The sequence below is a fragment of the Platichthys flesus genome, chromosome 23, assembly GCF_949316205.1.
Source record: "Platichthys flesus chromosome 23, fPlaFle2.1, whole genome shotgun sequence".
NCBI classification, from domain to species: Eukaryota; Metazoa; Chordata; class Actinopteri; order Pleuronectiformes; family Pleuronectidae; genus Platichthys; species Platichthys flesus.
This window is the reverse complement of record NC_084967.1, coordinates 10,461,944-10,473,364: the sequence shown is the minus strand read 5'-3', so window position 1 is coordinate 10,473,364 and position 11,421 is coordinate 10,461,944. Positions and strand designations below refer to the sequence as shown.

Here is an 11,421-nt window from a genome sequence, read left to right as displayed (position 1 = left end):
AGTGAACTGACAAAACAGGGACCCACTGATAAAAACTCTGCTCTATAGAGCTATTCATCAAAAAGAAAACATTTCTTTTTAACCCATTTTGGCATCAATGACTAAATATGAATCACTAATGCTGGGATTTAAAAAAATACATGAACGTAATTCTTAGTTTTCTTTGGAAACATGAATGTAAATAAAACAAATTCTCCCCCAAACATTTTCATACATTGAACCTTTTATTAGCTAGGCTCATATTTAAAGTAGAAACCACACTACAAGTTGTTTTCCTCTTTACAAAAACCTCTTATGTACACAACAGTGCTGACAGTTGAAAATCACAGAAACAAAATAGAAAACCAAACAAACCAAAAACTTTGAGATAAATAAATTCGGTGAAAACTATACAAGCCCCTGGAGACTTTATTCTTTTCAACCTTATTTTTCGTCAAATTTGTACAAAAAAATATATATGTTCCTGTCATGTTTTCTTTTTTTGTAACATCTGAAACCTAAGAGCATAAAAAGAGCTGCAGGGCCTCGCATCTGGGATCAAGTGCTTAGTTGTCACCTCGCTCCACCAAGGAGCTGCACAGTGAGGAGTTCTGTCTCTGAACGGACGTTCTCTGAGGAAAACTGACCCAGAGAGCTGGAGCTCCGTGGGCTGCGGTGAGTTGAACCATGAAAAACACAACCCTGCTCTCTGGACGTCGTTCCACTGAGATGACTCGGTTTAGACCACAGGTATCTGGAGAGTGTTCAGTGGCTTTTGACACCAATTTAAGGCTTGATTCTCATTTTCCAGGGAAAACAGGAAACTGTGACTCATAACAACAAACTCGCCATGAACGGACAGAACTCCTCCTCTCCGTGACTCTGGACCATTTAGTAGTTCACAGTTAAGGACAGGCACTGGGGAAATGCTGTGGGCTACATTAGCAAGTGGGCTGTACTCCAATATTGATCAAATCAAGACATCAATAACACAACAAAACAAGAAAAATCTATTTCTGCTCACTGAGACGGAACAATTTGATAAAAAAAAAAAAAAAATCTGATACTTGGAGAAACATATACTCTTCATAGCTGCGGCTGAAACAGAATTTCAATAATTTATTGTACTTCAAAACACAGGAGGTCACTTCAGTCCCTGGTTGATAAATAAAATAAGTTTTTACAGACAGGATGCTCCACGCGGCACAGAAACCGGACTTCAGGTTAATAGATAAATAGTGCGTTAAGTGAAGTCTCCACAGTGTACCATCTGTTTTCAAAGTGTCTCGGAGCATGTCTCCATGAAAAACTTTATTGAAATTAGAAGTTGGAAGAGCCTGAAATTGCCCTATTGATAATCTGGTTTATAATAATATAAACTGTATTTAAACAGGTTTCCAAGTGCTGGGATAAGTCTTAACATACTAAATCTGGGGCAAGCTCTCCATGAAGCTGCTGACTGATATTATGTTGGAGATTTATTCAGATTTCAATGACCCTGATCGATTAAAACTCTAGTGTCCAATAATTTAATAATTTAATTCTAAATAGGGCTTTTCCTTTTATTTTAGTGCAGTTAAACTGCACTAACCATCTTCTTGGGCAATAACATACTGCAAGTGATAAGATAACATAATTTTAAATACTTTAATAACACTGATTCTCTCCTCATGGAGGTCGGGTCAATGAACATGATTCAGATAAAAATACTGAAAATAACTGGGGATTTCAATTTTAAATTCAGCAGATTATTGCAGAGCATTATTGCTCAAAATACAGTATCAGGGAAAAGTTCTGCACCAAACTGTAATGATTAAGATTCATCGATACAATGTAGGAGAATAAATGCAGTGATATCACACAAATACGTCTGCGTATCGTATAATATCAGTTTGACTCATCATTATTCCAGAAACAGTCTTGGGCACAATGAAATGAAATACACAAAAAGGAAGCATTAGCTGCAAGTTTCACAAAAAGGTCATCTCTGTGACCTCTTTATATAAATATCCGACAAAATTGATAAAACAGAACCAGACAGCAGTTTGGTAGACGTGAACCTGGAAAATCTCTTATTCAACATCCGGTTTCAGTTCAACCAGACTTCACTTAAGGCCAAAACCACCGGTGCTGCCTGATTATTCATGAACCAAATCAAAACAGCCTAAGCCGGTTGAGAGGCGTGGGTAAATAAATCCAACTCTGCTTTATAAACCATGACACTGCCTCTGTACTGATACGATCAATCGTCGCACTTCCTTTTTTTACAGTTTTTACAACAACACAACCAAAATAAAACCTTTTACATGTACAGTCATTTAACAACAGGGTCATTATGTACAAAAAAACGACTATAAAATCTGTCTCCATTCCTCTTCATGCTTTGGAGGAGGGGAGAGGACCGAGGAGGAGGGCTGAGGGGGCAGAGGAGGTGGAAGAGGGGGAAGAGGGGGAGGCAGAGACTGCGAGGAGGGGGGAGGAGGAGGAGGGGGAGGAGGGGGCGGATGGGAGAAGGACATCGAGAGCGGAACCGGCCCTGGTGCCGAGGTCTGGTACTGCGGCTGTAGCGGGTAAGAGCTCGGCGGGAAAGAGGGATGGGGGAGGAAGGGGTGAGGGGTGAAGTGCGGGTGCTGGGGAGGAGGGAAGAAGGATTTGGCGAACTGGTGATGGTGAGGGAGGTGAGGCGGGAGAGACTGGGCGCTGGTGAGGGGCGTGGGCTGATGGTAGTACGGCTGCGACTGGGTGGTGATGCTCGGCTGGTGCGGCGGATGCAGGTGAAGCTGGCTCATGTGAAGCGAATGCGACGTCGGCGTCTGACTCAGGAACGAGTTGAGAGCTTGCGGCTGCATCGGGAGGGACGGGTTGGAGAGCGGGTTCGGCGGGAGGACCGGCGGCCGGTGAGCATGGTGGGAGTTTGGAAGGAGATGGGAGAAGGAGGGCGGGAGAGTTTGAGGGAGGTGCTGGGATGCGTATTGCTGCATGTAAACCCCTTGCCTCCCCGTGTCATGTGGCATCCTCGAGTCAGAGTCCAAACTGTGAGTCCATTTCTCTGGGAGCGTTTGAGTCCGTGTGTGCACCGGTGTTTGATCTCGTGCATCGGCTGTGGTGGGTGTCCTTGTGTCAAACTGGGGCGTGTGTGTCTGTACATTTGCAGCGAGTGCTCGGACCTCTGACTGTGTTGGTGTCCGTGTGTTTGAATGAACGTCTGGTTTCAGACGATGCAAGTCTCTCTTCGCTGGTTGTCCCGACTGGGAGGAGGGAGGCGGATGGGAAGACAAAGTGGAAGGAAGGAGCGATGAAAGGCGAGACTCCACCGTCGGCTTGGGACTCGTCAGCGAAGATGTGGATGCAGAGGAGGACAGAACAGGGACCGAAGTAGAACTGGAAGAGGAAGAGGAGCGCAGTGGGTCAACGGATCCTGCTGGTGGCGCAGGAGAGGAGGATAACTTAGACAAAGCTGGAGAAGAAGAGGAGGAAGACGAGGAAGAGGGCGCTGCACTGGAAGACGTCATTCTGCTGTCTGAGTGACGGTGATGATGGTGGTTGTGGAGATTATGATGATGATGATGGTGATGGTGGGGCTTCAATGATGCTTTGGGTTTTGGAGGATGAACAGAGGCGGGAGGTGAAAGAGGAAGAGGCGATGGTGATTTATTTTTGCAGAGAGGAGGAGCTGGAGGTTCAGTCTTCACCTTCACAGGAAGTGAATCCTGGTGTTTGTGTTTTCCTCTTTCTTTCACCCTCTCTGTCTCCTCCTCTTTAACTCTAGCACCGCCCACTTTTGCGTCCACTGGGCGAGCAGGCTGAGGCAACACAGGTGGAGGATGAGGAGGAGGATGACGAAGATGCTGCTCTTCCTTTTTGACAACCGGCAGTGTCCTGTTTTCTGCCACAACCACCTGCTCCTCTGCCTCCTCTTTTATCCTCTCCTTTACTTTCTCGCCCTTCTTTTCTCTCCTCACCTCCTGTTTTCGCCATAGCTCCACCGTTTCTCTCCCTGCCTTCTTCAACTCAACTTGCTCCTCCTCCTCCTCCTCGTCATCCTCGTCCTCGTCCTCGTCCTCTTCTTCTTCCTCCTCTCCATGATGGTACTGCCTTAGGCGGACGTGCCACGCCAGGCTGCAGACGGCAGATACGGTCTTGAACTGGTGGACCACGTTGCGGGGGATGAAGTAGATGTCATCGTGGCTAAGGCGGATGCGGGCGTAGCGGATGCCCTCGCGACGCAGCTGGTTTAGTTTGGCATCGTCTACCCACTGCACACACTGTGAAGAGAGAGAAGAAGAAGAGGGATGAGACGAAGGGAATCTACTGCTTTTGACTCCGACATCTGAACAACTAATCCCCGTAAAAACAAATATAAAAAGAAATTAAAGTTTTCTCTTTTGTTTATTCTTTTTGTCCAACCTCTAATTCTCAGTAAATTATAGTATTTTTAAATTCAAAATCTCTATTATTTACTTTAATCAGTTTTAACCATGAAGTAAAATGTCAAAATATGCAATAAAAAACTATCTGACATTAATTTTACCCTGTGTTACTGAAATTTGACACTACATTTATTGATTCATATATTTAAACAGCAACTTGGAAAGCAAAGACAAGCGACTCTGCATAACGTCCTCTGAAGCCATAGAGAAACAACTCTGTGTGTGTGTGTGTGTGTGTGTGTGTGTGTGTGTGGTTTCTCAGTTCTGCATGTCATTTTGCTTTTGTTGGTTTTGTTTCAGAGTGAATGAACAGTCATTACTCATGAAGCTGTATCCTCTACCTTAGCCTCTATGAGGAATCAGCAACAAACGTCTGCATGGAAACTTTGTCTAAGTTGAATCATAAATAATAAATGACCAAACTAAGTCCTCTATCTAATCCTCATGGTAGTTCATTCCTGCTCCACCAGGTGTCAGCATCTACCATCAGTGCATGTTAACGTTCCCTCCTCACACAGTGTTTGAAATGAGGGGGAAACACTGTGGGAGTCTAATTTGAGATGTAAGATGTTAAATGAATGGCTGTACTGGGCTGAATTTAATTTGTGAGGAGTGTTTATCGCCATGCCTGTGTGTGTGTGTGCATGTGTGTGTGTGTGTGTGTGTGTGTGTGTGTGTGTGTGTGTGTGTGTGTGTGTGTGTGTGTGTGTGTGTGTGTAATGTAACACCTGAGACAGTGGGGGTTCATGTAGGTCCAACTGCAGCCTCTGAACTGCGTGAGGGAAATCACCAGCATGGAAACACACAACGTCTTTGGTAACACGAGGAGGCTCCGAGCTGAAAACAAGGGAGTGGATGAGTGTCACATCCGCCAGGATGCTCACCACAGTGTGCAAATGACAAACAAGCAGCTGTGTATGTGTGTGACAGCCTAAAGTGTGACCGCGCATACCCCTCTCCGGTGCACACAGCCTTCAACACGCCAACGGCCGCTGTGGTCTGACGCTCGAAGCCCTGACCGATGTGATCGGCGTGGGCCCGAGTCCGGTCTTCAAACAGCATCTCTCTGGGCTCGCTGGTCCTGGGCAGTGACTGCAGCAGGTTCTTCACCTCGTTGGTGGAGCTGCGAGAAGGGAAGCCGAAGAGTGAAAAGTTGAAAAAACAAACCCAAACACATTCACTGCCCACACAGGTCTCTGAAGACGTCTCTCCTGCTGTCTAAAAGAGGAACATGACTAAAGGTGAGTGGGCCGCTCACTCTCCTGGTTTTGTTTATTTCTTTGTTTCCTGTCTGCTGTGCAAAATAAAAGCAGATGGATGGCTGGCGTTGTTTTCTTGCTTGACTTGACTCATTAGTGTCATCCACAGCACGAACTGAGGAGCAGAGAGGATGCTGGGAGAGATTTGATGCAGAGCAGGAAAACATGAATTAGTCTAGACACTTGGCAGCTCTAATCTGTTAACACGGTGTTGAAATGAAAAGGAAGTTGGTCTGCAAAGATTTCTTAAATGTATACATTTCCATATTTTCTTGTTTCCATGTATATTTTTCACATTGTTTTGAACTGTTGCTTTGGCAGATCATTTCTATGTGAAAAAGTTACAATCTGAGAAAATGTGAGGGAAATGTTTTCTGACATTAAATAAATAAATCCAGAGTTAATTGTAAAAGACATTCATTGTCTACAGATATCATTAACTCCACCTGAGCTTGTTCCTCATCCTCCAATTACTCCTTAATGTATCTACTTTTTCCAAGTTGCCCGGTGGCAAAAATGACTTTTCTCGCACGATCAATAAAGTATTAATTTAGATTCAAAAAATGAAAAACACTAGGGGCAAGAAAATTATAATGGAAATTTAAAAATCAGTTACAGCTGCATGGAAAATCATGAGAATGAAAATGCAGTAAACAGGCATTAATGCTCTTGGCTTCATGCTTACATACTGACAATGAAAGTACTGCAGTCAGCTCACTACTGGATCAGTGACTCACACTGGAGCTGCAGTCAGATTCAAACAAGAGTAGAAACACACACACAGTCTGAGAGAGATTTCTACAAGAGAGCTACACACACAGCGACACACACACAGACACACACACACAGACAGAACAGCAGCGAGACTACCCGTGCTGAACACTGAATTGTGCATTCATTCATTCAGAGATAAGATGAGAGGAGAGGCAGGAGCCGACGGAAGAGGAAGAAAGAAGCGGAGGGAAATAGTAGAGTGGAGGGGGGATTAGAAGACACACACACACACAGACACACACACACAGCTTAGTGTGTCTGAGCTGACGCCAGGATGACAGTAATGAATGTAAAACCCCCCCCCCAAAAAAATAGCGCTGGTAAGTTAAACAGTGAAAAGAAGAGGCTGTTGAAGGAGGAGTGCTGAACACGCACGTCTACAGAGATATTCAAAGTCTTCCATTTACTCCGACTCTCTAACTCCGACGTCTCATTGTTCTGGAACCATATTGTGTCATTGTGATGGAAACTGTCTGACCCAGACCGGTTCGCTCTGCATTCATGGTGAAATAAAGTGGGATGGAGAGGAAGAGAGGAGGACAAGAGGAAGGGTGGAGAGGGGGTGAGGAGGCAGTGAAAGGAAGGTGTAAACGAGGGAGTGGAGGAGAAAAGGGAGACAGAGGGAATCACGCACACGTTTAGGTTGCATACACGGTTCCATTGTGACTTGTGGCTAGATCTAATGACTATTTTCATCTGTAATTATTCCATTATAGCAACATTTCTTTCCTAACCAAATTTTTCACCAGATATTAACATAATTTGCAAAAGAAAATGTTTAATAGCTTGTGATTAATATAAATTCATATTGATTTTCAAAAATACATCAATATAAGCATGAAAAACAACATGCAATAAATGATGAAAATACAGAATTTATTTATTAAAATTTTTTTTTCGTCATTTTGGTTGTGCAGTGGATATTTCCAGTCACATGTGCATCATGATTTAATTTATAAAAGTGAGGGGAAGGAAACAATGAATTTAAATCTGTCCACTGTTAAAACTGCAACCAGTCTTGTATTCTGTTGATCAGCTAATCAACCTGTTCCCTTAACAAGCTTCCTCACCGAGCAGACTGACTTCAACATCTTGCCAACAGCCATCAGGCTCTGATTGCAATTTGTTTCCAAACAGGAAGAGCGTGCTCAGTATCAGGCCTCTGTCCTGTTCGCAGGCCAAGGCAGCTGGTGTTGCTATACAATTATTGTCAGGGTCCGGAAGCACTGGCGCTCTTTGACTAAAAAGCTAAAACATATTTTTGGTTTATTTTCATCATCCGGCCACTGTAATCAAAGCTGAATTCTCAGACTGTGGGTCTCAGCGCCGACAGAAACTCAGCGGCTCGACCTTTTCACTGGAACCACAGGGAAAGAGAAGCTTTCAACACAGTGGAACTGCAAATAACATCATGTCCTTCACTACTTCTTTCACTTCTCCAAGTTTTCTTCTCTCTCTCTTTACACAGAGACATAAACAATCACCATTATGACACGTTCAATATAAGTGCTTTGTGCTACTGGTCCTTTGGAAAGTAACGGCGCAGTGGTTCGAAAATAAATCAACTTAAAAAGGAGGAAAGAGGTCACAGGGAGGAAAAAGAAGACGGATCGTAAGAGAAATAGAGAGAGACAGACGGGGGCAGATATTGAGAGGCGGCGTGAGGACAAGGATGCAGAAAGGAGGGAGGAGGAAAAGGAATGAGTTTGGAGGAGGAGAGAAGTGAGATACTGAGGAGAGATGCTGGAGACAAAAAGAGGAAAGTCTGAGATAAGTAAACCTCAGTTTGTGGAAATAATGGTTATTTATATTAAAGCCCCTCATTTTCTCCTCTCTTCTCCTCCACCTTTCTCTCCATCTCTATAAAAACAGATTCTTTCAGTCCCAGCTGAGCCTGTTACACAAGTGTTTCTGACAGTTATTCACACTGACACACACACACACACACACACACACACACACACACACACACACACACTTGAACAGTCGTACCCTTCAAATGCCGTCTAGACTTACTGCACCACAAAAAGCACAACATGAGTAACACACTGTTTGTATTCGCAGCCTGAATTCAGGTGCAGTCACTGATTAAAAACAAACACTATCTATACCGCTTATCTTTGACGGTCTGGAGCCAATCACAGCTGACCAGAGAGGCGGGAACAACCTGGACAGGTCACCAGCGTATCACAGCCCAACAGATAGAGACAACAACCATTCACAGCTTCGGTCAATAAGACTCCAATCTATCAGATCCCGATCTGCCCGACTTTAAACATGCAAACTCAATACAGAAGGACCCCGACTTAACCAGGAATCAATCTGGGACAGTGCTTACCCTTGTACCACCGTGCCACACCATCATAATTGACTAATTAATGAATTATCTTCCAGTACCCATATAAAGTAGAAGCACTGTTGCCTTTCTGTTGACTGAATCCATTCATTTGTTTCAGCAACGCTTTGAAGAAGTTAGTCCTTGGGCACTATTTGATAAACACTACATAGACATATGTTTCAAACATAGACTCAATCTGTATATATATGTATATGTGTGAATACAATATATGGAGAATATCTAATGGAAGTGTTTATTTGATGCTGAATATTGATAAAAAATACATAAGGAATGCTCTCAACCGTCGCAGCATCAGTTTAAGAATAAAGACCAGAACATTCAAAACTGAGAATATCAGAAAAATATCACCATTAAAAACAACAGTAGTGGAATATAGCTTACATTATCGCTTTAAAAGTGACTATAACAATTCTTCTTCTTCTTTATAGCTATAATCAACCATGTCGGGGGAGATGTATACAAATCAGGGCCAGAGATAACACGAACCATCGACTCAGACAAGAGAGGAATACGTGAAGCCTGGGAGAGACGTGTGTGTCGTCCTGCGCTTGGCGGGCTGCCATGTGAAGTAGCGCCTGATGCCGACTCCATTAACATGGCGATGATCTCATCTCAGTGGAGAGACGCATACCGCGCACATCACAAACAACGCACATCGGTTCTCTCATGCTCTCACTCAGAAGGCATGTGTTTTAGTATGTGTGTGTGTGTGTGTGTTTGGTGCAGGGCTTATGTGTGTGTGTGTGTTTGTGTGTGCACTGTGACAGAGACAAACTGAGAGGGTGTAATTGCCTCATCCGGAGCTGCTGGGCTACGACAAAGCCTCGTGCGGCTGCTGCTTCAAAATGTACGAGTGCGTTTTGTTACTGTTTTTCATAATCAGTCCTCGTGGGCTGTGTGGAGAGCACGCTGGCTCACTGAGGCACACACACACAATCACACAAACACATAGACAAACACACCACTGAGACCTGCAGTACAAACATTATTCATAGAGACGAAAAATCCCAGCAAATACCCTCCCTGTCTCAAGGCAGAGTTTAAGAGGGATTTGAAATATTGGCCGGCTTTATCCGGGTGTGTTTATTCAATGTGCAGTAAACTGTGGTGTACTCACCGCCTTCTTTTAAACGGGGACTTTGGTATGTCAGCCAAAGGTATCATCTGTTCACCGGGTCTGACCCACATTATGGGACCGTCGTCACTGTCTTTGGGACTCATCAGCCGCAGACTGGAGAACGTCCCCCATGGAAGGGTCCTCTACAGCCACACAGAGGAGAGACACAGGGAATAGAATTAAAGCAGCCTGGTGGTACATGTCACTTTTTCACTTGTTAAAAAACACTAATACAAAAATATTTCATGTATTCCACTGAGTACTCTCAAAAAAGGAAATCTCAAGAGCAGCAAAGCAGGCCCCCTGGCGAAACATGTCACTGCCAGCCGAGATGTCGCGGAGGGCACCAAATCAGAGCCAGAACTCTCGATCGAGAGGAAGCGCCAGAGGATGTTGTGTCTTTTGATATTCGCCGTACCCCAGCACTCCTGCACGCTGCATGCAGGATATTTAAAGTTTCACAACGGGAGAGAACAACAGCAGAAAAGCATGCCTGCCTTTGAGGGACAGCAGTAAACACGGTGCTCTGAAGGTCGGTTCTTGCACAGACGTTTTCTAAAAGAGAAGCAACTTCCTGGAGCTGCATTGAATCCCTCCGACGCGCCTCTTAGCGCCTCTTGTTTGCCAGCCGCCGCTGAGAATATTAGGTGTGTTGTGTGATGTTTGTGTCTCGCAGAAGCTCTCCATCTGTTCAGCTTGTGTCGTTTCCAAATAATCAGAGGTGTAAATGCTTGGAAAGATTTGGGCACAGTATTGAGTCTTTGAGTATATGAGGTCTGACAGAGTCATTGTGAAAGGAATAATTAAAATCTACTTCATATTTCAGCCAAAAAGGAATTTGATACAGTATCGGCCCACTGAAAAAAATATCATATAATCCCTCTTCAGAGAGGACAGCACAGGAAGAACATTAGTAATTGTAGCCTCCTCATTTATCAAATAAATTATTTCATATTTTAAAAGCTACAGTTTGTTCATACACTGGAATAGACTGAGTCTGTCTGAATACCTCTGTCCCGTCTCCACTCATCATCCCTCCATAACGTCCTGATGCTGTTCAGGATTGCTGCCATCGTTCCTGTCCTGACTCACCTTCAGGAAGGGCGACTCCTCCAGCATGCTGAGGAATTCTGGGAAATAATTCCCGACCTCCTCGTCCACAGCTCCCACCAGGCTGATCTGCCTCATGGCCCCGGCTCTGTAGGTACCGTGACTGTACGTCTTCTTCACCTGCAGCAACAAGAGGAAAAATACAGACTGATATTCGAATGTTTTTCTAACACTGTAGGAAGCAGGTGTTTAGTTTTTGACAATAAACATACACACGTTGCTTTGTGGTTTTAAAGAAGAGCTGGTGAATAAAAACACTGCAGCAATCTTTTCATATCACACCCTCGCTGACATTTAAAATGTACTTTTCTCAATTGAGAAGCTCACAAACAGGGATATTGCAACATTATACACAGTGTGTGCTTGTGAATCGTTTTAACCCAGGAACCACAA

At 44.1% G+C, this 11,421-nt stretch overlaps 1 protein-coding gene across 1 annotated transcript in view; it reads right to left on the bottom strand.

Moving 5' to 3' along the window:
• Nucleotides 1-203: 203 nt before the first annotated feature.
• The window catches only part of LOC133948645 (lysine-specific demethylase RSBN1L-like), a 30,169-nt gene continuing 18,951 nt past the window's right edge, over nucleotides 204-11,421 (bottom strand). Inside the window, exons 5-9 of the mRNA XM_062382546.1 lie at nucleotides 11,011-11,148; nucleotides 9,919-10,061; nucleotides 5,362-5,532; nucleotides 5,138-5,246; nucleotides 204-4,244 (exon numbers count right to left, since the gene is read on the bottom strand). Of these exons, the coding sequence (XP_062238530.1) occupies nucleotides 2,331-4,244; nucleotides 5,138-5,246; nucleotides 5,362-5,532; nucleotides 9,919-10,061; nucleotides 11,011-11,148 (2,475 nt within the window). The 3' untranslated portion in view covers nucleotides 204-2,330. The remainder of the gene's footprint in view (nucleotides 4,245-5,137; nucleotides 5,247-5,361; nucleotides 5,533-9,918; nucleotides 10,062-11,010; nucleotides 11,149-11,421) is intronic.